At 45.3% G+C, this 24,288-nt stretch overlaps 1 protein-coding gene across 1 annotated transcript; it reads right to left on the bottom strand.

Annotated features, from left to right (window-relative positions):
• Positions 1-9,848: 9,848 nt before the first annotated feature.
• On the bottom strand, positions 9,849-19,042 carry LOC132807824 (zinc finger protein 239-like). Its single transcript, XM_060821806.1, has 3 exons — positions 18,950-19,042; positions 13,352-13,509; positions 9,849-11,154 (listed from the first exon to the last, which is right to left on the bottom strand). Exon 3 carries the CDS (start codon positions 10,810-10,812, stop codon positions 9,916-9,918), a length of 897 nt encoding a protein of 298 aa, XP_060677789.1. The 5' UTR covers positions 10,813-11,154; positions 13,352-13,509; positions 18,950-19,042; the 3' UTR covers positions 9,849-9,915.
• Positions 19,043-24,288: the final 5,246 nt, after the last annotated feature.

Raw genomic sequence — 24,288 nt, 5'->3', positions numbered from 1 at the left:
GTTTAATTCAAGCCTAAGAAAATAATTCTCGCAGGCTAAGATTTATACAACCCAAAATATGATTGATTATCTTGTGTATTCTTACCTTTAAGCCGTAACAGAAGGCATTGCGTGGCAGTTTCAGACTGAAACACGGCTGGAAAGAATGTAGATTGATGAAGAAAATCAAATGGCAGAGTCTGAGGCCACAATCTGTCAGTCTGGCTTGATTGCATGAGTGGTGGTTCTTCAAAAGCACCTTCCAAACCATGACCTCAACCACCAAGAGCAGGTAAGTACCAGCACAGGATTCCGACTGCAAGATATATCGCATTGTTTCTTTGTTATTGACCAAAATGCTGGAACTCATTCCTGAACATTGTTGCAGACCACACCATGTTTGTGAAACAATTTAAGAGGCAGTTCAGGACCACCTTTTCAAGGTCAGTTTGGAAAGAGTTGTTGGCACAGCCAATGATATTAACATCTCATGAAATGGTAAGCAAAGAGCCCAGGGTGTTGGAGGCTGAATGTTAGCATGGATAGAGGATTGACTAACTACCACAGTTATGGTAAGGGCCATGTTCAGGATGGCAACTTGTAACTTGTGGTGTACCACGGGGATCAGCGCTGGGGCCAACATTATTTACAATATGTATACGAATTACTTGGATAAGTAAAGTGAATATACTTTTGCAGAAGAGACAGTTGATGTGAAAGCAGGTGGTGAGGATGACATTAGATATCTGGAGAGGGATATAGACAGGTTAAGCAAATGAACGAAATGGGAAATGGGAAAATGAGGTCATGCAGATTGTCAGGAGGTGAAGAACTGAATATTAAATTGAGAAAACTTTAGAATCGAGGGATTTGGAATCACATCCACGAATCTCTTCATCCAATTTCAGTCAGTAATAGGGAGGCAAATGGGAGTTTGGCGTTTTCAGTAGAGTATAAATGTAGAAAGGTTATAGTGAACCTATGTAAGGCCCTAGTCAGGCCACAAGTGAATATTATGAACACTTTAGGGCCCTTTACTTGACGAAAGATATATTGGCATTGGAGGCAGTCCAGAGAAGGTTGACCATGATGATATCAGGGATGGAAAGAATGTCTTATGAGGAGAACTGAATAGGTTGGGCCTGTGCTTATTAGAAGTTAGAAGAATTAGAGGTAACCTTATTGTCACGTACAAGGTTCTGAGGAGACTTGACAGGCTAGACGTGGAAAAGTGGGTGAGTCTGGGACCAGAGGAAGTAACCTCCAAATAAGAGATTGCATGTTTAGGACAGATAGGAATTACTCCTGAGGGCAGTAAATCTGTGGAACTTGATACTACAGGGGGCTGTTAAGCCTGGGTTGTTATGTGCATTCTAGGCTGAGATAGTTTTTTTTAAAATCTGTAAGCGAATTGAGGATTATGGGACAATGCCAGAAAAGTGGAGTGAATGTTTACCAGAATAATTGTGATCTGAATAAGTGGCAGCGTCAACTCAATGGGCTGAATTGAATAGTAAATACTAATGAGGAAAAGAATACAACTGCAAATTACAAACCAGTCAGTGTTGGGAAGCCTAGAGATTGTAGGGAGTGGGTGGCATTTGGGCATTGTTACTGGATTTAACATCTGGAGATTCAAAGTGATGCTGCTATGGCCCCGATGCAATTTGAAATCAATTTATGTATCTGGAATATAAAGCTGCTTTGGTGATCTTATCAATTATCATAAGTACCTATCTTGTTCACTAATAACCTTTTTTTAAGGAAGGAAATCATCTGTCCTTTCCCAGTTTGGTGAATGTCTCACTCTTGATCCAAAGTTATGTGATTGACTCTTAACTGCCCTCTGAATTGGCACTTGGTTCTTTTGGGAGACAAAGTGTCACATTCCATGAATGAATAAAGAAAAATATTCAGGACAAGATTGTCAATGTCACTGTCAGTGAAGGGAAGATTGTGATCTGGTGATACTGGTTAAGTAGCCCAGAGATCTCGGTCTTCTGAGAACAAAAATTAAAATCCCATTATGGATGCTAGTGGACTTTTTTTTCAATGAATAAAAAGATCTGGAAGTGAGAGTTTGTCTCAGTACTGGCAACAAGGAAACCATTATTGGCTAAGAAATGAATTGCAGATGTTGGAGATCAGCAACAATTGCTGGGAAAATGCAGCAGGTCTGGCAGCATCTGTGGAAAGAAAACAGTTCATGTTTTGAATCCAGCCTAATTTTGAAGGACCACCGAACTCAAAACAGTAACACTGTTGTCTCCTCATAGATACTGCCAGAACTGTTGCTTTTGTCCAATCATTACTGATTGTTGTGAAAGTGATCTTTTAGGGAGGGAAATCTACCATTCACAACCCTACACGTGCGTGTGCACGCTCACATCATGTGACTCCAGACCTACTACAATGTGGTTGACTCTCAACTGCCTTCAAGCATGTAGCCAATTGCTCGGTCCAAAGGCCATGAAGGATGGTGAGCAAATGTTGGACATGCGAGCAACAATCCCATCCCTCAAAATATTTTCTTATATATTATAAAGCATAGGTTAATGAAGGACAGCCAAAACAAACTGCTATGGGAAAGTCATGCCCAACTAACTTGATTTGCTTGTAGTTATAAATGTTTTTTTTAAAATCTTCTTCAGCAAGAACATTGGTTCCATCATTGTTGCAATACTGCATGCAATTCTGTGCTTTCTGATACAGGAAGGGTGTTATGAAATTTGAAAGGGTTCAGAAAACATTTACAAGGATGCTGCCAGGGCTGGAGGGTTTGAGCTACAGGAAGAGGCTGAATAGATTGGGGCTATTTTCCCTGGAGCTTTGGAGGCTGAGGGGTGACTTTAAAGACATTTATAAAATCATGAGAGGCATTGGTAGGGTAAGTAGGCAAGGTCTTTTCCCTTGGGTGGGGGAGTCCAAAATTAGAGGGCAAAGGTTTAAGGTTAATGGCAAATGGAGTTTAATATAGATAAGTGTGAGGTCTTATATTTTGTATAGTCAAATCAAGGCAGGAATTTCATGGTGAATGGTAGGACTTTAAGGAGTGTAGTGGAACAGAAGGATCTTGGAGTACAGGTTCACAGTTCTCTGAAAGTGGAGTCACAGGTAGAAAGTTTTTGGCACTCTGGCCTTCATAAGTCATGGCATTCAGTATAAAATAGTAAATTAGAGTCGAGATAAGCACCAAATAATAACCCATACCAACAAGCACTGTTTCATATGCAGTATTTCAAACCAAGAGATGTAGGGATGCAGGTTCATAGCTCCTGGAAGGTGGAGTCATGGGTAGACAGGCGGTGAGGAAGTCTTTTGGCATGTTTACTTTCATCAGTCAGAGCACTGAGTACAGGAGTTGGGATGAACTGTTGCAGCTGTCACAGATTTCACATAACAACACAAGATGCGAGCCCCACCCCGACTGACTGTCCCTTTGCATATCGGGGGAAGAGATTGTGATGATCAGGAAACGTGCCATCCTTCAAAAACAGGGCTGTGTTCACAAATATTTGGACAGAGGAAGGAAGTTGCAGTTTGGGTGAAGATCAATCTTCAATCAGAGAGCGAGAAGAAGAATTGCGGCAGCTTCAGAAATTCATGGTCCAACTTCTGAAAAGACCTTGTCTGATTTGCAGTTGTTTCTGGGCTTGTAATATCGTGCTGCAGCATATTGCAGATCTTCAGTAAGTGTGTCAATGCTGTACTGCAGAGGTCCATTCAGCAACTTGAGTCCATGTGAACTCTTTGTTGAGGTATGCAGTCTGCTCCATAACCCTGTTGGTTTACAGTTACATATAGATCTCCACAAAGATCTTTGGGATTAAGAGAGGAAAGAATGTTCCACAGTAACTAGAATTACTTTCAGATTTTCTGTCTTGGACTGACTATGATAACCTTTGCAATCACTTCACAGAAGTATTACAAGAGAAGAATTTGGCAGCAGAAATCTCAGACCAAACATCACATCAAAGTCTGACAGTCACTTGATTCACGAGGACGTGGATATTGATGGCCTTGAAAAAAAAGAGTTGAAGGTCTGTCTGCTTAGTTAGGTTTTAAACGTCAGTGTGACTGGAAACTGACTCTCACATATCCACACACCATAGTAGTGACTGGAACAAGCTTTACAGAGTGCATGAGAGTATTCCAATTATCAGAGGGTTCACCAGTAACACCACACACATACTGTAAGCGTGAGCGAGTTTTCAACTGATTGTTAAGGTCAGAGACAGACGAGGGCACCTGTACCATGGAGAAACCGTGGAAATGTGGGGAGTGTGGGAATGGCTTCCCTTCGCCATCTACGCTGGAGATTCATTGGCGTTTACACATCGGGCAGCGGCTATTCACCTGTACTCATGCAGGAAAGGCTTCCCTCAGTTACACCACCTCCTGGCCCCCAGCGGGTCCACACCAGCAAGAACCCGTTCATCTGCCCCGTGTGTGGGCAGGGTTTCACTCAGTCACACCACCTGCTGCCGCACCAGCGGATGCACACCGGGGAGAAACCATTTTCCTGCTCCGTGTGCGGGAAGGGCTACACCCGGTCGTATCACCTGCTGCTCGGCTTCCACGTCCACACTGGGGAGAAGCCATTCACCTGTCCCGTGTGGAGCAATGACTTCTGCGATTCCTCCACCCTGCGCAAACACCAGCACATCCACACCAAGGAGTGGCCGTTCACCTGTCCAGTGTGTGGGAAGGGCTTCACCCAGTCGTGCAACTTGTGGAGACACCAGCAACTTCACAAGTGAGATTGCGCAGCGATTCGGGTTGGATTCTGCTGTTACCGCTGCTGAGAGTCACATCTTGAACCCTGTTTAGTGGGTGAAGTAGGAGGGATAAGGGGTTCCTTTATGCTGACTGGTTGCTCTCTCACCCGCTTTACTTCCAATGGGAGCTGATGCTCTCTGAGCCTGGGATTGCACCTTCCCTACGGAACAGTCCACAGAAGCGGCTGAAGTGCAGTTAGATCTGAAATAGATACATTTGTCTCTGTCCCATTGTGTCTCCAGCACAGTCCATCCAATTGGCCTCTGTCAGTGTTTATGCTACACCTGAGCCTCCATTGCCGATGTGTGGTTCCTTTCCCTGTACTCACCTCCCATTCATGTGTCTATCCAGATACACCTTAAGTGTTGCTAAGGTGCCTCTTTCCACTACATCCAATGGCAATGCATTCCAGGCATCCAGCATCGAACTGTGTGAAAAATCTTCCCTTTCAATTCTCCCCCAGACTGTCCCCCTCTCGCCTTGAACCTGTACCCTCTTGTAGTTGACTTTTCCACCCTGGGGAGGGGGAAAGCCTCTGACTATCTCACAGACTATCTGGCCCAACACCAAACATCCAAAGAATAATCCACACAGACCCATTTCCCTATCCCTATTACTCGACATTTACCCCTGACTAATGTACCTAACTTTCAATTCCTGAATATGTGGGGCAATTTAAGCATGGACAATCCAACTTAACCTGCAATCCCTGGGCAGTGGGTAATTTAGCCTGGCCAATTTCTCGTACAATTCTTGTATTTCCTATGTATCTGTATCCAGCTTCACCTTAATTGTATTCCCCTCTTTATCTCTTTTCCCCCATCCTCACCCCTCCACACATCTGCTCCTATAGTCTTATGATATGCTGAAATTATGCCATTCAGCCCATGGAGTCTGCTCCACCATTCAATCACGGCTGATAAGTTTCTCAACCCCATTCTCCCCGTAACCTTTGATCCTCTTGATACTCAAGAACCTAGTTATTCCCATCTTAAATGTATTCAGTGATCTGGCCTCCACAGCCTTCTGGGACAGTGAATTCTATAGATACACCACTCTCTGTCTGAAGAAGTTCTCCTTATCTCGTTCTAAAAGGTCTTCCCTTTACTTGAAGGCTGAGCCCTCGGGTCCTAGTTTCTCCTACCAATGGAAATATTTTCCCAACATCCACTCTGTCTAAGCTGTTCAGTATTCTGTAGGTTTCAATTAGTTCCCTTGTCATCTTCTAAACTCCATTGAGTATAGACCCAGAGTCCTCAGATGTTCTTCATATGTTAAGCTTTTTAATCCTGGGACCTTTCTCATCAACCTCCTCTGAACATGTTCCAGGGCCTGTACATCCTTTCTGAGATATGGGGCCCAAAACTGCGTACAGTACTCCAATTGTGGCCTGACCGGAACCTTTTAGACCCTCAGAAGTACATCCCTGCTTTTATATTCAAGTCCTGTCAAAATAAATGCCATTGTTGCATTTGCTTTCCTCACTACTGACTCAACCTGTAAGTTTACCTTGAGAGAATCCTGGGCTAGAAGTCCCAAGTCTCTTTGCTCTTCGGATTTCTGAATTTTCTCCTCATAATCCTTCTGTTCCAGGGAAGCAGCAGAGACTTCCAGACACATCGATTTGTATTCAGCGATATCCAGGGATCTCAAGAACTGCCAGTATCTCAGGAAGAATCGTTATTCCGGGAGGAGCGTGGTGTGCACCTGTAAACTCCAGAACTTCCCCCAACTTCATGAGTCAACACTAACTTTTTCTGGACCAAGAAATGAAAGGGCCAACGAAAAACTGTGACACCACAGGAGCTGAAATTAGGCCATTCAGCCCATTGAGTCTGCTCCACCATTCACTTATTCTTGAGTATCAAGGGGTTCAAAGGTTACAGGGCGAATGGGGTTAAGAAATATATCAGCCATGATTGAATGGCAGAGCAGATTCAATACGATAAATGGACTAATTTCTGCTAGTTATCCATCCCTGGGAAGAAGGCGGCAACACAATAAGTTGTTTCTTGGGACAGGCAAGATAATGTTGTTTAATAATGGTGTGACAAAAGAACAATTAATTCTGCCTGTGGAAGGAAAGCCCTGACATCGAGGGGTTAATTGCAGAGCAGGTTGTTTCAAACAGACAGCTAACCCTCAAGGATAAGAAGGTAAGCTACAGAGCTGAGGTCTCCAGCAATGGGAGGTGATGTTAGAGTCTTAAAAAAAAGTCACACCACAGATTTCAAAATAAGGATATGCCACCAAAATTCAACTCTAGAACGATGCTGCAGCAGCAGTACTTAGACGAATAATACTGCATCAAACCTCTGGATACTTCCAGAGATGGGCACTGTCGGTGGAAACTCAGTTAAATTCAGCCATCAACTGGGTGATGGCCAAGTTTGGGGGGTGAAGCTGAATGAACTTGAGGGGTTTTATTTGTGGTTGCTACGTGCAGTAAAGTGCAAATCATTGTTTCAGCAGTTGATTCTCTGTCGGTCTCTGAGTCAGGAGCCAAATTAAGGTGATTCACCCACAACCACACCAAGAGGCTGGGATTAATATTGACTCCATTGCATTCAAGAGAATGTCATCAATACTGTTATAAAGCTAAAACCTTGGAGCCCTGGCAACGTCCTTCCAAACCTTTTCTGAATCCTTTCAAGTTTCACAATGTCTTAAAAAGACGTCAACTTTACTCGACTGATGTGGGAGAATTTTCTGCATGATGCGTTGTGTCTGAAATAGCCCTCCCATGTGCTGTGACAGAGCTACAGTGACTTTCAAAAGCCTGACAAATGCTATTATCAGTCAAAGATTCATTGGGAGAAGCTTCTCAATCACATCTGTAAATGGAGAAAGTGTTTTTAATAATGAGACATGAATAAAGGCTGCACTAATCTTTTGTTCTGAAGATTTACTCATACATCTCAAAACAGAGCAGTCTACGGGAATAAAAGACACTGCTGCCTATTTCCTGACCAGGACTCACTTTGCACAGAAAACATGGACATTTTAAATGAATGGGATGCCATTCGTTTTAAGATGACGTGAACTTAAGAGGCACGGCATTGGCTTAGAAATGAGAGATCCTTGACACACACACAGCCAAAATCATCACTGCCATTATTATCAAATTAGAATTTAGGCTGGATAGGCTGGGATGTTTTTCCAGTGGAGCCAAGGAAGTTGAGAGGCAATATTTTGAAACCATGAGGGGTAGAGTTGGGTTAATGGTAGCTGTCTCTTCCCTAGGGGGAGGATTTCTAGACCAAGGACGCGTTTTTATGGTGAGAGGAGAAAGATGGAAGAAAAGATGTGGGGCAAAATATTTACAGAATCTAGTTCGCCTGGGGAAACAGCTGCCAGTGGAAGTGGTTGAAGCAGGTACATCAACAACTTTGAAAAGGTGTTTCAACGAATACATGGATAGGAAAGCTTGAGAAGGATATGGGCCAAGTGCAGGGAAATGAGGTTAGTGTTGACAAACATTTTGGTCAGCATGGACCGGTTTGGGCTGAAGGGCCTGTCTCTGTGCTATAGTACTCTATGACTGGCGTCTCTTTGTCACTCTGACAGTGTTGAGTTTCCACATGAACCAGGAAAAAGTGAGGACTGCAAATGCTGGAGATCAGAGTTGAGAGTATGGCGCTGGAAAAGCACAGCAGGTCAGGCAGCACCCGAGGAGCAGGAGAATTGATGTTTCAGGCATAAGGACATCCAGATGAATATCTCTCTAAATCAGGCTGAATAAAATCTGATCTCATTTGTCAACTCTGATGCAGAGGTGCAGGGGGTGGACAGGTCAGAAGTCACACAACACCAGGTGAGAATCCCAGTAGATTGATTTGAATTCAGGAGCTTTCGGAGCACTGTTCCTTCATCAGGTAAAGTGATGAAGGAGCAGCACCGATGAAGGAGCAATGCTCCTAAAGCTTGGGATTTCAAATAAACCTGTTGGACTGTAACCTGGTGTTGTGTGACTTCTGACTTCTTCAACTGCGCATTCATGTTGAACTTGATGGGATACTTTATCCAACTTGGTGTAGTTAAATCATATCACTTGGAGGGGTTCATTTGAAACCTTTCAGGAGGTGAATTCAACAAGATTGAATTATGCAAAGTTACTCAGTTCTAAACTTACATCAGGACCGGTAGTCGTAGAGAGGTACAGCGCAGAAACAGATCCTTCAGTCCAACTCGTCCACGCTGACCAGATATTCTAAATTAATCTAGTCCCATTTGCTAGCACTTGGCCCAAATCCCTCTAACCCTTTCTATTCACGTCTCCAACTAAATGTCTTTTAAATTCTGTAATTCTACCAGCCTCCTCCACTTCCTCTGGCAGCTTATTCCATACACGCACCACACTCTGCATGAAACGTTTTCCCTTTCGGTCCCTTTTAAATCTTTCCCCTCTCACTCTAAACCTATGTCCTCTAGTTCTGACAATATCCTGGTAAATCATTTCTGATGGAGATGTCAATGCTTCGGGTAGAACCCTTCTTCAGTCCTGAGGGATAATCCCTGAAATGCTGACTTCTCCACCTCCTGGTGCTGCCTGCCTTGTTGTGCCCAGCCTCCTGCTTGTCTGTTTTTTATTTTGTCTCTAACAAATGGTGGAGCAGATTCGATGGGTCAAAATATCCTAACTTCTGCTCCAATGGTCTTAGGTTCGTGCTGGTCCTGGGCTCAATGAGCAGCAGTGCCCACTGGAAGAAATGTTCATGGAATCATACAATCACTACAGTGTGGAAACAGGCCCTTCTGCCCAACAAGTTCAGACCGACCCTATGAAGAGTAACTCATCCAGACACATTCTCCTACCCTATCACTCTGCACTTACCCTGAACTAATGCAGCACATCTACACGTTCCTGATCACTGTGGGACTATTTAGCTTGGCCAATTCTCCCAAACATGTGCACGTTTGGACTTTGGGAAGACACTGGAACACGCAAAGGAAACCCACGCAGACACTGAGGGGAATTACATGCAAACTCCACACAGACAGTTACCCTGAGGATAGAATCAAATCTGGGTCCCTGGCGCTATGAGGCAGCAGTGCGAACCACTGAGCCACCACCCCCCTTCCCCCTCCACTCCCCCAGTAGAAAACAAAAAAGCCTACCAACTCTTATTACCCCCACTGTCAGAAAGGGCAGGAGGTTCAGACCTGGGGGTGACCCTCAGCAGTGTTACCGGCAGAATCTGATTGTTGGGAGCATTGGTGCCTCCGCTGGTGCTTGTTCAAACTGCAGGACATTGTGAACCTCTGCCCACACTCAGGGCAGGCAAACGGCCTCTCCCCAGTGTGGACCCGCTGGTGCGTCAGTAGACTGGAGGAGACAGCAAAGCCCTTCCCGCACTCGAGGCAGGTGAACGGCCTCTCCCCAGTGTGGACCCACCGGTGTGTCAGCAGGTGGGATGCCTGAGTAAAGCCCTTCCCGCACTCAGAGCAGCTGAAGGGCCTTTCCCCAGTGTGGACACGCTGGTGCTTCAGCAGGTCGGAAGAGCGTGTGAAGCACTTCGCGCAGACAGAGCAGGTGAATGGCCTCTCGCCAGTGTGGACCCGCCGGTGGGCCAGCAGGTCAGAGGAATCGCTGAAGGCCTTCCCACATTTGGGGCAGGGGAAGGGCTTCTCACCGGTGTGGACCCGCCAGTGAATCACGAGGTGGGAGGAGCGAGTGAACACCTTCCCACAATCGGGGCAGCGGAAGGGCCTCTCCCCTGTGTGCAGCCGCTGGTGCCTGATCAGGGCGGAGGAATCATTGAAGGTCTTCCCACACTTGAGGCAGCTGAAGGGCCTCTCCCCTGTGTGCACCCGCAAGTGCCTCAGCCGGGCGGAGGAATCGCTGAAGCTCTTCCTGCACTCAGGGCAGCTGAAGGGCCTCTTCCCTGTGTGCACTCGCCGGTGCCTCAGCAGGGCAGAGGAATCACTGAAGGCCTTCCCGCACTCAGGACAGGAGAATGGCTTCTCCCTGGTGTGACTGCGACGATGTGTCTCCAGGGCAGACGGGACACGGAAACCTTTCCCGCAGTCGCCACACTTCCATGGTTTCTCCATGGCCAAAGCTACAGTTGCACACAAACGCGTGTATGTCCTCTCCCAGCCTTGAATTCCTCTTTTCAGGCCAGTTAACTGTTTCAGGCTCCACACTCCGTGCGTTGCTGCAACAGTAGGGTCTCTCTTCCAGTCCCACTGATGCTGAAAACGGACTGAAACAGGAACCAATTGGATCACAGTCGAAAATTGTTGCAGTCCCGATGGATTGAGTGACTCACAAATGCTGGAGAATCAGAGTCGAAAACTGCGGGTCAGGCAGCATCCGAGGAGCAGGAGAGTCAATGGTTCAGGCATAAGCCCTTCATCTGTTGATTTTGAAACTTCATCTTCAGATCAAATACTCTGAAAAGAGATTACAAAAGTCATCACTGTCAGTCCAGGGTAGAAATTCAGAACAAGCAATTCTACTTTCTGCAGAACATTCTTTTCTTTTGTTATTCCATAAAACTGAAAGCACCATCCCACTTTCTCACTCACTCTCTCTCCCTCTGTTCTCACTCCATTCTAATTCTCCTGAAAGTGCTGGTTCAGGATCTGACAGGGACAGAAGAGCAAAACAGTCACAACTGACACCTCTCTGAATTTTGGATACCTCCACCTGAAAATTAATATCTTCCACGACATTGGGATACTGTTGAGAGTGAGCAGGTCTGAGTTGTGGAAGCAAAAATATAGTGTGTAAATTCAGGATGAACCTGCAAAGCAGCTTCTTGACAACCAATCAGACACAAAATGGTTAACGTGCCCCCACGGGGGTGGGGAGTTTTGGAATGAGACACCAAGGCTATGACACCAGAGAGAAATTGAACAGACTGGTGTGGCAAATCAGAGTCATCTAGATATACAGCACAGAAACAGGTCCTTTGGTCCAACTGGTCTATGCTGACCAGATATCCTCACCGAATCTGGTCTAATTTGACTGCATTTGGCCCATATCCCTCTAAACCCTTCCTATTCATAAACCTATCCAGATGCCTTTTAAATGTGTCATAATTATACCAGCATCTACTACTTCCTCTGGCAGCTCTTTCCTTACACGGGCCATCTTCTGCATGAATTGCCCCTTAGGTTCCTTTTAAATCCCTCGCCTCCTCCCCGGGCCACCTCACCCTAAACCTATTACTGTATAGTTCTACACTCCCAGAGAAAAGACCTTGTCTATCCCTCTCTTTATTTGATAGAATGTAAGCATCAACAGCTCAGGGCGGGGATTGGGTGGGTGGGGGTGGATGGGGGGGGGGGGGGGGGGAGGAGGAAGCCGAATGTGCTGGAGCCAACACGGAAGAAGATGACACAAAACCTTGAAGCTGCTATGAGGAATACTGCATGTGCTGTACTTGTACCTGTTGCTTTTATTTGTGGAATCAAGTGCATTTTAAAAATAAAAACAAACAAGATATCTATCCCTCCCCTTTCCCAATCTCCCAATGCTGTGCTGGACACACAGTGAGAGAATTGGGAGCAGGAGTAGGCCATTTGAGCCTGCACCAACACCGAACACATCATAACTGAACATGAATATACCTGCAGGCAGTGGAGACTGGGATTTCTTTCACTGGAGCAGAGGAGATTGAGAGGTGACCTTATAGAGGATTATAATATCATGAGGGGTACAGATGAGGTGAAAGGCAGGTGTCCTTTTCCTAGGGTGGGGCTTTCAAGATTAGGGAGCAAAGTTTGAAGGGGAGAGGAGAAAGATTTTAAAAAGACACGAAGAGCTCCATTTTTTTCACACAGTGAGTGTTTTGTGTGTGGGATGGGTGTCTAGAGGAAGTAGTGGATGTATGTACAGTGACAATGTTTAAAAGACATTTGGAAAAGTACATGAATAGGAAAGGTTTGGAGGGATATGGGCCAATCACTGGCAGATGGGACTAGTTGGGTTTGAGAACATAGTCAGCATAGACTAGTTGGACCGAAGGATCTGTTTCTGTGCTGGAAAACTCTGTAGCTGTTCTGTACTGGTCTTAAAACCATTTTCTTGGAAATCCGAGATGGCGGTGGTTTGAGTGGTCTGCTGTGCTGGGCTCTGTGCCACACCCCCGGCAAGGTGGACTTTTACCCCTCCCCCCACCTCATTAACCATCCGTAGAAGAAAAAAATTGCGAATATAAACTTACTGAATGTCTGGAGCTGCTATAATTGTGGTTTGACAGCTTTAGGAACAAAATGAAAGCAAATGAAGGAAAGGGGCCGAAAGGGGTGCAGCAGGTAGGGCACTCCCCAACTGCATTGGGGGTGCTTGGAGCCATTGCTCAAACTTCCAGGGCAATCCCTGTGGATTTAATGGGACAGCAACAGTTACTCTCGGAGTTTGCCAATCTCCGAGAAAAGATTGAAGCAGCGGTGGAACCACTATCTGCCACGCTGCAAAAGCATGGACAGGAAATTCACGTGTTGGCCCGAAGAGAATAGGCAGCGGAGGAGAGGACCGTGGCGGAGGTCTCAGGAGGAAGGATCCAAACGCTGGAAGACCAGGTTCGGGCCCTTCAGGAGCAAGTGGACAACCTGGAAAACTAAAGTAGAAGAAAAATCTTACAGCTCGTGGGTCTTCCGGAACGCGAGGAAGGTGAAGACCTTATTGGATTCCTGGGGCTGGAGTTGGAGTCGGGCCTGTTGAGTGTGGAGCGGGCACACTGGATCGAAATGTGCAGGTCCGGGTCGGACCCGCAGCCCCGCGTGGTCCTAGTGTGGCTCCTGCATTATAAAGAAAACCAGTGATTGAAACAGCAAGAAGACTGGGAAGAGATCCACAGGCTCTAATGTACAAAGGATCAGAATAATATATTTTCAGGACTTCTCAGGAGCCTGGATTAAGAAAAGGGCATTTAATTAAGTTAAGAGAAAATTAAGGGATCTGAACGTACAATATTCCTTGAGGTCCCTGACTGTATTGCGTTTTACTCATGGAGGGACGGTATATAATTTGATTCAGCAGAAAAGGCGAAGGACTTTGCGAATTCTCTGAATTAAAGAAATTGAGTTGGGGTGAAGGCGGGAGGGACGTCATTCCAGACAATGCTACTTTTTTGCCCCTTATTTTGTGGTTATCGGCTTTATACGTACTGCCTTGGCGTAAAACTGGAATTATTTAGTATATCGGTCAGTTAGGTATTGTCTGGGGCCTTTTTTTCACTGCTGTCCTTTTGTTTTTGGATTGGGGGTGGCTATCCCTGTGTTTAAGATGTATGGAGAAGGGGTGTGGGGAGATGGGCAACCATTGTTAACTCTCAGAATGTAAATAACATGTTTTTTTTCAATCTGTGAATTGCCTGGCGTTTGGGGCACAGCTTCAGTGGGAAGGAGCCAGGCTGATGGCAATGGTGGGGGTTGGGGTGGGGGGGAAAGAGATCTCTACATAATTGGGGGTTATTTGAGCATTTGCTTAAGTTATATGTGGTGGTTAGATTTTTATTTATAGTAGTTTTAATAGGAGCAGTTTTTAGACTTTATCGAGTTAATGTCTTTGTTGCTCACCGCACCTCAGATAAGCTTCCTCCTCTTGGGAAACCACAGGCTTCCCTGGATGGCCATGTCTACTGATTCGTTCAGATGGTGCGCCTGGAATGTAAAAGGGAGCCATTCCCCCATTAAAAAGAAAGAAGGTGCTGTCAAGCCTCGGGAAGGAAAGGGTGGACACATTTAACTGATAAGGAACATCTGAAACTGCAGCAAGGAGGTTGTGATAAGGTATTCTTCTCCTCCTTTAGCTCCAAGTGTAGAGGAGTTGCTATACTGGTAAGAAGGAACCTCCCTTTCCAGGTAATTGAGCAAATTAAGGACGAACATGGACTGTCCGTCATTCTTAAAGCTCTAATACATAGTGAAGAGTATGGCGTCCTGAATGTGTATTGTCCCCCCGGTGCACCCTCTTAAATTTCTAATTGATGCAGCTGCTAAATTAATGAGTCTTGGGGTACACTGCATGGTCATTGGAGAGGATTTTAATCGTCTAATAGATCCCGAAGTAGACAGGGTGCCAAGGGCCCAGGCAGGTCACCAGCGCAACCTAAGCAGTTGGTGGACATGTGCAAGGAGTTGGGATTAATGGATGTGTGGAGGCATCTCCACCCTAATGGAAGAGACTTTACTTTCTCTTCTAACCCACACAAGTACCACATGGGAACTGACACTTTTTAATGCCATTGGATTGCTTGGACAGAACATTGGCTTGTGAAATTGGCAATATAGCTGTGTCGGACCATGTGCCAGTGTATTTTGATGGTAAAATCAAGAGTGGTGGAATGGATGCACAGCACTGGTCATGGACCCATTCCTGTTAAGGGATAGCAAATTTGTTGAGTACATCACAAGAGTTCAGAGCCTTCTGGGTACCAACTTGGGTACGGCCAGTAATCCGGAAATACTGTAGGAGGCCAATAAGGCATATTTATGAGGCTTGATTATTTTTTATTCAATGACTAGAAGGACGCAGAGGAAGGAGCAACAACAGATGCTGGAGACCCGTCTGCAGATAGCTGAGGAAGTATACTATAATAGGCCTTCACTGGTCAAGCTGCAGCTCTCCGGCTGCTCCCAACTCATTGCACACACTGGGGAAATAAAGGTCTGCGTTGCTCAACAAAGATTGTTGGAAGTTGGAGATAAGTCAGATAGATATCTGGCCAGAAAGTAAAATGCTTCCCAATCTATTATGTCTGTTCGAGAGAAGGCTGGCAAAGTTACCCGTGAGTTAAAGAAGATTAATGTTAGATTTAGGGAATAATTTGCAGAGTTATATCGGTCAGAGGGAGATGAACATGGAGCAGTAAGAATGCAGGCCTTTTTTGAGATCCTGCACCTCCCTAGTATAAACGTGGAACAGGTTTCCTGTTGAATATGCCTATGACAATACAGGAGGTGCAGGATGCAATGAAGCACCACGGTCAGATGGATTCCCAAGTGAATTCTATAGGAATTCATAAGTGTGTTGGTGGAGCCACTTCTGGGGATGTATAGCTATTCATATGCATGGGTTGTCTTCCGCCCTCTCTTAGGGAGGCTAATATCTCCCTCATTATAAAGATGGGGAAAGAGCCCGAAGAATGTGCTTCATACAGACCCATTTCACTGTTGAATGTAGATTTTAAAATTCTACCCAAGACGCTGGCCCTGAAGTTGGAAAAGGTGTTGTCCTGTATTGTGAAAGAAGATCAGATGGGTTTTGTTAAGGGCGTAGCTCCTCCAACAATATCAGGAGGGTACTGAACATGGTGCAGGTATGCCAGCAAAGGTTGATCCTGGGTTCGGTGGCCTCCCTAGATGCAGAAAAGGCGTTTGACCAGATAGAATGGCTGTACCTGTTTGGGATCCTCAAGCGCTTTGATCTGGGGACAACCTTTGCTAGATGGGTGGTGGTGTTGTATAATGATCCTAAGGCAGCAATCATCACAAACGGCACTAAGTCAGATAACTTTAATGCTGGGAGAGGTAGTCGAAAGGGATGTCCTCTTTCACTGCTGCTATCTACCTTGGCAATTGAGCCATTAGCTGAGGCTATCAGGAGGAATCCTGAAATAATAGCGCCAGGAATGGGAATGGGGGAGCATAAGATGACCCTATATGCTGATGATGTCCTTCTGTTCTTGGCCAATCTGGAGGAGTCTGTTCCTCGATTGATTCAAACAATTAATTTATTTGGAAGTTTTTCAGGCTGCAGGATCAACTTTACAAAATCAGACGCCATGCTGGAGGATGGAATGCAGTTCCTGTTTAGATGGTCGTCAAAAGGGCTTTTGTATTTGGGAATTTTTATTACCCCTGCCTTCCACCAGCTGTATAAAGCTAACTATGTACAATTACTGGAGAGGATAAAGCAGGATTTACAGCAGTGGGACGGATTACCATTATCATGGTTAGGCCGAATAGCTCTGATTAAAATGAATGTTCTTCCTCGCCTGTTGTACCCCATGAGAATGCTCCTGTTGTTGCTACCCAGATGAGTATTACTAAGGCTCAATGGTTGGTTAGGTTATTTTATTTGGTGTCGCAGTCGCCCCCTAATTAAGTTTACCAAATTGCAGCTCTCACAGGGTGAGGAGGAGTGGATCTTTTGGACTTGGAGAGATATCAAATAAGCGCTTTCTTAGCATATGTGGGTGACTGGGCATGGGGGGACACGGGGTTGATTTTGCTTGACGTTGAAGCATTGCAGTCGAGATGTTCCCGAGTTAATCTATTATTCATTGATAAGATGAAATCCGAGACTGAGCAGTGAAAGAGTACAATCATTTTAAATACAGTGAAAGCCTGGAGGACACTGAGGCAAGACAAGGGCAATTGGCTGAAGACCTCGCTGATTACCCCGCAGGTGGCAGCCTAAGGATTTAAACCTGGGGCAATAGACTCCGGCTTTAAGTCATGGGAGTATAAGGGAATCTCCTGGAGGGAAGATTTATTTGAGGGTTAGGTCTTGATGTCATTTAGCCAGCTAAGACAGAAATATGCATTGTCTAATAGGGGCCTTTTCCGGTACTTTCAGCTAAGGGATTATATACAGAGGAAGACCACACTCCTGGCTCAGCTTTACAGGTCAAATGTGGAGTAAAGAGTATTCTGTACAGGCGCTCTTTCAGTTAGTACGTTGTATCATTCACAGAAGGGACATACCTTAGGAGATGTGGAGGGACTCTCTACCATGTGGAATCGGGAGCTAGAATATTTCATTAGAAGTATGGCAAGATATATGGGAAAATGTAAGGAAAATTTCAACTTGTAACAAAGCACAGGGCATGCAATTGAAGATTTTACACAGGGCTTATGTGGTGCCAGAGAGGCTAGCTAGGTTCAAGAGTGGCGCATCACCAGGGTATCCCAAATGTAACATTAGAATAGGCACTCACACACTGCTATTGGTCATGTTGTAAGATCCAGAGATACTGGAGTGCTATAGTAAGGGAGCTGAAGGACATCCTGGGGGTTGACAAATTTGCCTTCTCTCGGAGAACACAGAAACAGACTGTGTAACATTCTTACGCACTGTGCAAGGAAGAACATTTTAATGAGTTGGACATTGGAAAAACACCCAGGGCTTATGGCCTGGCATATGCTGGTGATGGAGCATCCGCCCCCAAGATGACCTCACAAATATGGTGCACCACAAAACAGTAGTTTTACAAGACGTGGCAGCCCTTTCTAAATTATATTGATGCAGACTGATCAGCAGTATTAATTAGAGCCGTGGTATAGCTGTGGGAATCAGTCTGGGCGCTCATGGGGCCCTGGGAGGGCAAGGCTGGGTGAAAAGAATACGGGTGCAATAACTGGTGCTCCCATGGATGGAAGCCTTAATGGAGGTATGGTGAGTGAAATAGAATAAAGTAATGTGATAGAATTCAAATTAACTTAAATTATGTTTAATTTTATTTTTATTCAATTTGATTGTAGTTTAGTTTAAGCTAAGTTTGTCCTAGTAGAATAATAGGTAGCTCATTATTAATAGTATCATAATATGAAATTGTTGTACTACTATTTTTCTGTATTTTGGTATTGTTCTTTTTTGTATATAGAGGTGTTGCGAGAGATTTGAAAAAGTTTTGAATAAAAATATATATTTTTTAATTTCTTGTCTTCCCCCATAACTATTTTTGAGATTCAAAAGTCAGATGAACTCAGCTTTGAATATATTTAATACCTCCCTAACTACAGGAAGGCACCCCCACTTTGAACTCAGTTCCTCTTGCTAATACACCACTTGCCTTGCTGATTGCTTGCTGCACCTATGTGACAACTGGCATTGACTGGAGTAGAAAGCCTGAGCAGAAGGTAGCTGAGGCACGTTTGTACATCCACACATCATTCCTGGATGAAAGGCTTTTGCCCAAAACGTTGACTGTTCTGCACCTTGGATGCTGTCTGACCAACTGTGCTTTTCCAGCGCCGCAATTTTCGACTCTGATTTTCGGTACCTGCAGTCCTCACTTACTCCATATTCCAGTATATCACCATTTAAACAATGTACCTGCTTTCTGTTTTTATTTCATAGGGAAGGTTATAACTTCATACTGCATAAATACATTTACCATGTGTTTGCCAATTAAGACACATACCTGAACCAACTTTGCTGCAAGTGAAGAACTGAACACCAGAGTGAAAAAATAAAATGAGAAAGGGGGTGAGAAGAGTAAGTTGTACTCACACATTTTGGACAGAAGAAAGAAGTTGCAGTCTGGGATGAAGTTCAATCTTCATTCATAGAGAGAGGAGCAGCAACACCTTCACAAGCGCCTGATCCAACTTCCGCATTCAGACAATAGGGGGGAGGCTCTCAATGGCAGGAAGACCGCACTCCTTCCGGTCCTTCAGGGCTTCCCATTGGTCGATCAGAAGAATGTTGCGTGCCGTTTCCGCTGACAGTAAGGGGCATGCGCAGTATTTTGCTGACACCAGCGTACATGCGCAATGCTTCCTGACACCGAAAAGCATGCGCAGTGTGCCCAGTGGAGATGCTGGTCCAACTGCCAATCGGAGAGAAAAACAGGCTGGAGCCACACTTCTTTTGTTTTCCTGGGGCTCAACAGTTTATTCCTTTTGCATTTTGTCTGGCTGCTCAATCTTTGAATGTCATTTCCCCAGGGTAGAGGAAATCCAAAACTGAAGGGGCATAGGATTAGGCTGAGAGGGAAAAGGTTTAATTGGAACCGAACTGGTAACATTTTCATGCAGAGGGTGGTGTATGTATGGAATGAGCTGCCAGAGACAGTGGTCGAGGCTGGAACAATTACAACATTTAAAAGGCATCTGGATAGGAATATGAATAGGAAGGGTTGAGAGAGATATGGGCCAAATGGTGGCAAATGGATCACCAGATTAATTTAGAATATGTGGTTGGCATGCACCGAAAGGCTTGTTTCCCTGCTCTGCAACTCTATGACTCTATTTCTACTTAATCTGAACCAACTTCACAAGACGAGGACTTGGCCATTCCATCTTTACAGCCTATTCTCAACTGTGGGCTAATTGCACAGATTTCAATGCAAGTTTCAGAAAAATGGCTGCTGCTTTTTAGAAAAATAATTGAATTTGCTTTCAAACTTTACAGATGTTTTTGAAAATATCATTTTAGCGATTCTCAATGTTAAAGATCGGCCATTTTTCACACCACCCCCTCCCATCTCCCAGGTAGAGTCATCACCATCCATGCTCTCTCTGTCCTGAGAAGGGCTGATACAGTGAACGAAGAGGGTTCGAGGCATAAGAAAGGATGAGGGTGGGGGTGCAGGTAGAGAAATTGGATGGGAAACAGAGGCTAGGCGGAAGAGAGAGAGAGAAATGGACATGAGGACAGAGCATTGGAGTTAGAGAAACCCTGGGGGTGCACAGGGTGGGGAGCAGAGCGTTTGTCAGAGAGAGAGAGAATGGGGTTGCAGAGTGTGGGGAGAGAGAATGGACGTGGGTCAGTGGGCGGGGAGAGAATGGAAGGGGGCAGAGGGTGGGGGAGAAAGAGAGCAACAATGAATGTTAGGAGAGGGTGGGGGAAGAGAGAGAATGGAGGGGGCAGAGAGTGGGAGGAGAGAGAAAATGAGTGTGGGGAGAGGGACTGGATGGAGGAAGGCAGAGGGTGGATGAGAGACTGGACTGGACAGGGGACAGAGGGTATGGAGATAGAATGGACGGAGGTGCAGAGAGTGGCATGTGTGTGAGAGGGCGGGGGGAAGCTAGGGATAGCGAGAGAGAATAGACTGGGGGTGCTGTGGGCATGATTGGATCTTGATTGAATGGGGAGTTGGTAAATGCGTCCCACCCACTCCTAGCAACCCCTTCTTTCTACATGTGCACTGCAGATTTTTGTGAATGATGCGAGAGAGAATCTGGAGTGTGAGCGTAGTTACCCTCAGATCCTGGCATCAGCAAACCACTGCCTTTCTGTTTTAAAAACTAAATAAAGATGTGGGCAATATACTGGGAATGGCAAGAAGAGACTAAGAAACTGAACCGAGAGTCAGCGCTTTCCGGTGAGGGGAACTGGCCAAAAACAGGAGGATGGAAGGATGAATTCAAGTTGGAATCCATTGAAAGGTGGAGGAATTGGGAAACAGAGATTTCAGGCAGGAGATAGGGAAGGCTGTTCGGTACAAACTAGAATTCTCCGATCCTATTTCCTGCCCTGCACTGACAGCAATGATCTGTTTTCTCAAGGTATTAGCAGAGGAGGATTTGCTGTTCAGGCGTGTACAAGAAATTTACTCAGGGCCTGAATATCAGCAGCGTTTGAATCCAGGAGGGCAAATTATTTCAAGCATCAACGTGACTTGAGAAGCCCCGTGATTACACGCAGCCTGCGTGGGAGTGTTCCAGGGTTCTGACTGTGCAGACAACTTTAACTCTGTAGCGAAATGTGGACTAGAGTTCTCGCTGTAGACGAGCCCTTCTTTGGATCGTTGAAGCTGCTGAGACGCAATGACCCCCGCAGCATGGAAACTCTGTGGAAGCAAATTCAATTCCCCAAACGGGCTGGAGTGTCTGGCATGAAGCTAATCCATTCCTTCAACCCTGGAATGAAGTCAATCGATTCCTTCAATCCAAGACTGTGGGCGGCGCGGCAGCAGCTCAGTGGTTAGCACCGCTGCCTCACAGTGCCAGGGACTTGAGTTTGATCCCACCCTCAGGGTGATTGTCTGTGTGGAGTTTGCATTTTCCTACCCCCCCCCCCCCCCCCCCCCCCCCCCCACCCACACCCTCCCCAATCTCTGGGTGCTCTGGTTTCCTCCCAAGGTCCCAAGATGTGCAGCTTAGAGTGGATTGGGTGTTCTAAATTCAGGGATTAGCTGTGGAGGTTATTGGGTGGGATGCTCTAAGAGGGATCAGTGTGGATTGTTGGACCAAAGGGCCTGTTTCCACAGTGTAGGGGGTTTGATGATTCCCCCAACGTGTCTGCAGCCTGGCTTCTATCTGCATCTCTCTGAGCTGAAGGTCCACCATGATGTGTTTTCCCTAGTTTCCAGCACCCAGAACCTCCAACTTTCTGCAAATCGAAAGGCAAGTCCCACCCTGCCCTCTCCAATGTGTGCTATGTAACTGCTTATTCAGTTTTAGTGGTCCAGCAGAGGCTGGTAGCCAAGTTCGGAACACATGAGGATGGCATCAACCAGGACCTTGGATTCCTGTCACATGACAGGTAACCCCACTTCACTGTCACGCTCTCTCACACCCACACAAAGCACACACTCTCACATTCACACAGATCCCTCTCTGACACACACACATATACACCCTCTCACAGGCTGATACTCTATCACTCACATACTTTATCAAGCACGCACACACTCGCACATACTCTCATGCGTGCACACTTACATATAAGGCTTTGGTGTGATTTTGTATTTGCAAATACATTGTGTGCTTTTTGAGCCAAATACAATCTACAGGCAGTCAATCCATGTGAGATTTTATAAATTCCTACTTTGGAAATAGAACCAGTCTCACTCAAGATTGGGATACAGATCTTAAGTTGTCTCGAGAATGTGTCTTCAAACAAGTTCTGGGATTTACATATTAATGAACCAAAACCTGCAACCCATCCTAAAAGATGGAAGATTTCACAACAATCTAAGTTTGTTCTATATCATTTCTGTTGCATGAAACTGCGACCTTTTGCAAAAATTTTACTATGATCCTGCTCCACAAACATCTGATGAAGGAGCAGTGTTCCGAAAGTTACATGTTGGACTATAACCTGGTGTTGTATGATTTTAAACTTTGTTTCTCGTGAATACATCCCACACCTCCAGGTGCTGCCAGTAAACCTTACAATGTCGATGAAATGATGCAATACCTGTAGAGATGAAAAGTTTACAATTTCTAATGATATTAGCTACTCATTCACTACTCCTTCTGATACACGATGTTGGAAACTTAGTGCAAGAGGTTGAAAGAAATGTGCAGCTTTAAAACAAAAACCTTTTGGATCTCATAGCTTTCATTGACAGTCTGAGACTGGGGTTAAGTTCAAGTTACCTTTATTGCCACCCAACTTTGTTACAGTTTCAGATCTGCCCAGCAAAAAAAAGGTGTATGCAAAAAGCTTTTTTTAAAAAACAGCTCAAAGCTCACACACTCCTTCCAACTCTACTTCCTTTACTGTTGGTCAGCACAGAGTTGTCCCTTCATAATTGGTCCTTGGTACGGCCTTAAGCTGAAGGAAGTATTGCCTCACTCAGCAATTTCAACCTACACACTGTGTCCATTTAGGTTACTCCCATCATTTTACATGGGGGGCAGTCAAGAGTCAACCATGCTGCTGTGGGTCTGGAGTCAGGTGTACGCCAGACCGGATAAAGGATGCAGTTGAGATGACTGAGTGAATCCTTTCCTAAAAGGGACATGAGTGAATTAGATGACAGTTTCTCCCCCCAAAAATGGTTTCATTATTAGATTCAGAACTCCAAATTTCTGACCGAATTCCAATCCCACCATCTGCCTCGGCGGGATTCAAACCCCGGGAATCCCCGGAACTGGGTTGTTAGTCCAGTCGATAATGGCACTCAACCGTCTCTCCTTCAATCCTGCAATGTCACGTGAACTCAATTGACAATAGGTGTAGGAGTAGGCCATTCTGCTCTTCGAGCCTGCATCACCATTCATTATGATCATGGCTGATCATCCTCAATCAGCGTCCTGTTCCTGCCTTATCTCCATAACCCTTGATTCCACGATCCTTGAGAGCTCGATCCAACTCTTTCTTAAACGAATCCAGAGACTGGGCCTCCACTGCCTTCTGGGACAGAGCATTCCACCCACCCACGACTCTCTGGGTGAAGAAGTTTCTCCTCATCTCTGTCCTAAATGGCCTACCCCTTACTTTTAAGCTGTGTCCTCTGGTTCAGGACTCACCCAACAGTGGAAACATGTTTCCTGCCTCCAGAGTGTCAAATCATTAAATCGCTGCAATGCACAAATAGGCCATTTGGCTCATTGAATGCTATCGGTATAGGAGTTGGGAGGTCATATTGTAGCTGTACAGGACATTGGTTCGGCCACTTTTGGATTATTGCATTCGATTCTGGTCTCCCTACGATAGGATAGGAATGATGTTGTGAAACTTGAAAGTGTGCAGAAAAGATAGATAAGGATGTCGCAAGGGTTGGAGGGTTTGTGGTATAAGGAGAGTCTGAATAGGATGGGGAGTGTCCCTGGAGTGTCGGAGGATGAGGGGTGATCTTATGGACATTTATAAAATCATGAGGGGCATGGATAGGGTAAATAGGCTAGAGGAAGTGGTGGAGGCTGGTACAATTACAACATTTAAAAGGCATCTGGATGGGTGTGTGAATAGGAAAGGTTTGGTGGGATATGGGCCAAATGCTGGCAAATGGGATACTAGATTTATATAGGACATCTTATCAGCACGAATGTGTTGGATCAAAAAGTCTATTTCCGTGCTGTATATCTCTATGTCTATTTGATAAAAGATGTTTTATTTCTGTTGATGTAAATATTGTTAGAGAGAGAGAATTCCTCAAGTAGGGGATGATAAGA

This window comes from Hemiscyllium ocellatum, assembly GCF_020745735.1.
Source record: "Hemiscyllium ocellatum isolate sHemOce1 chromosome 27 unlocalized genomic scaffold, sHemOce1.pat.X.cur. SUPER_27_unloc_25, whole genome shotgun sequence".
Classification (NCBI taxonomy): Eukaryota; Metazoa; Chordata; class Chondrichthyes; order Orectolobiformes; family Hemiscylliidae; genus Hemiscyllium; species Hemiscyllium ocellatum.
This window is presented reverse-complemented; position numbering and strand designations above follow the sequence as displayed.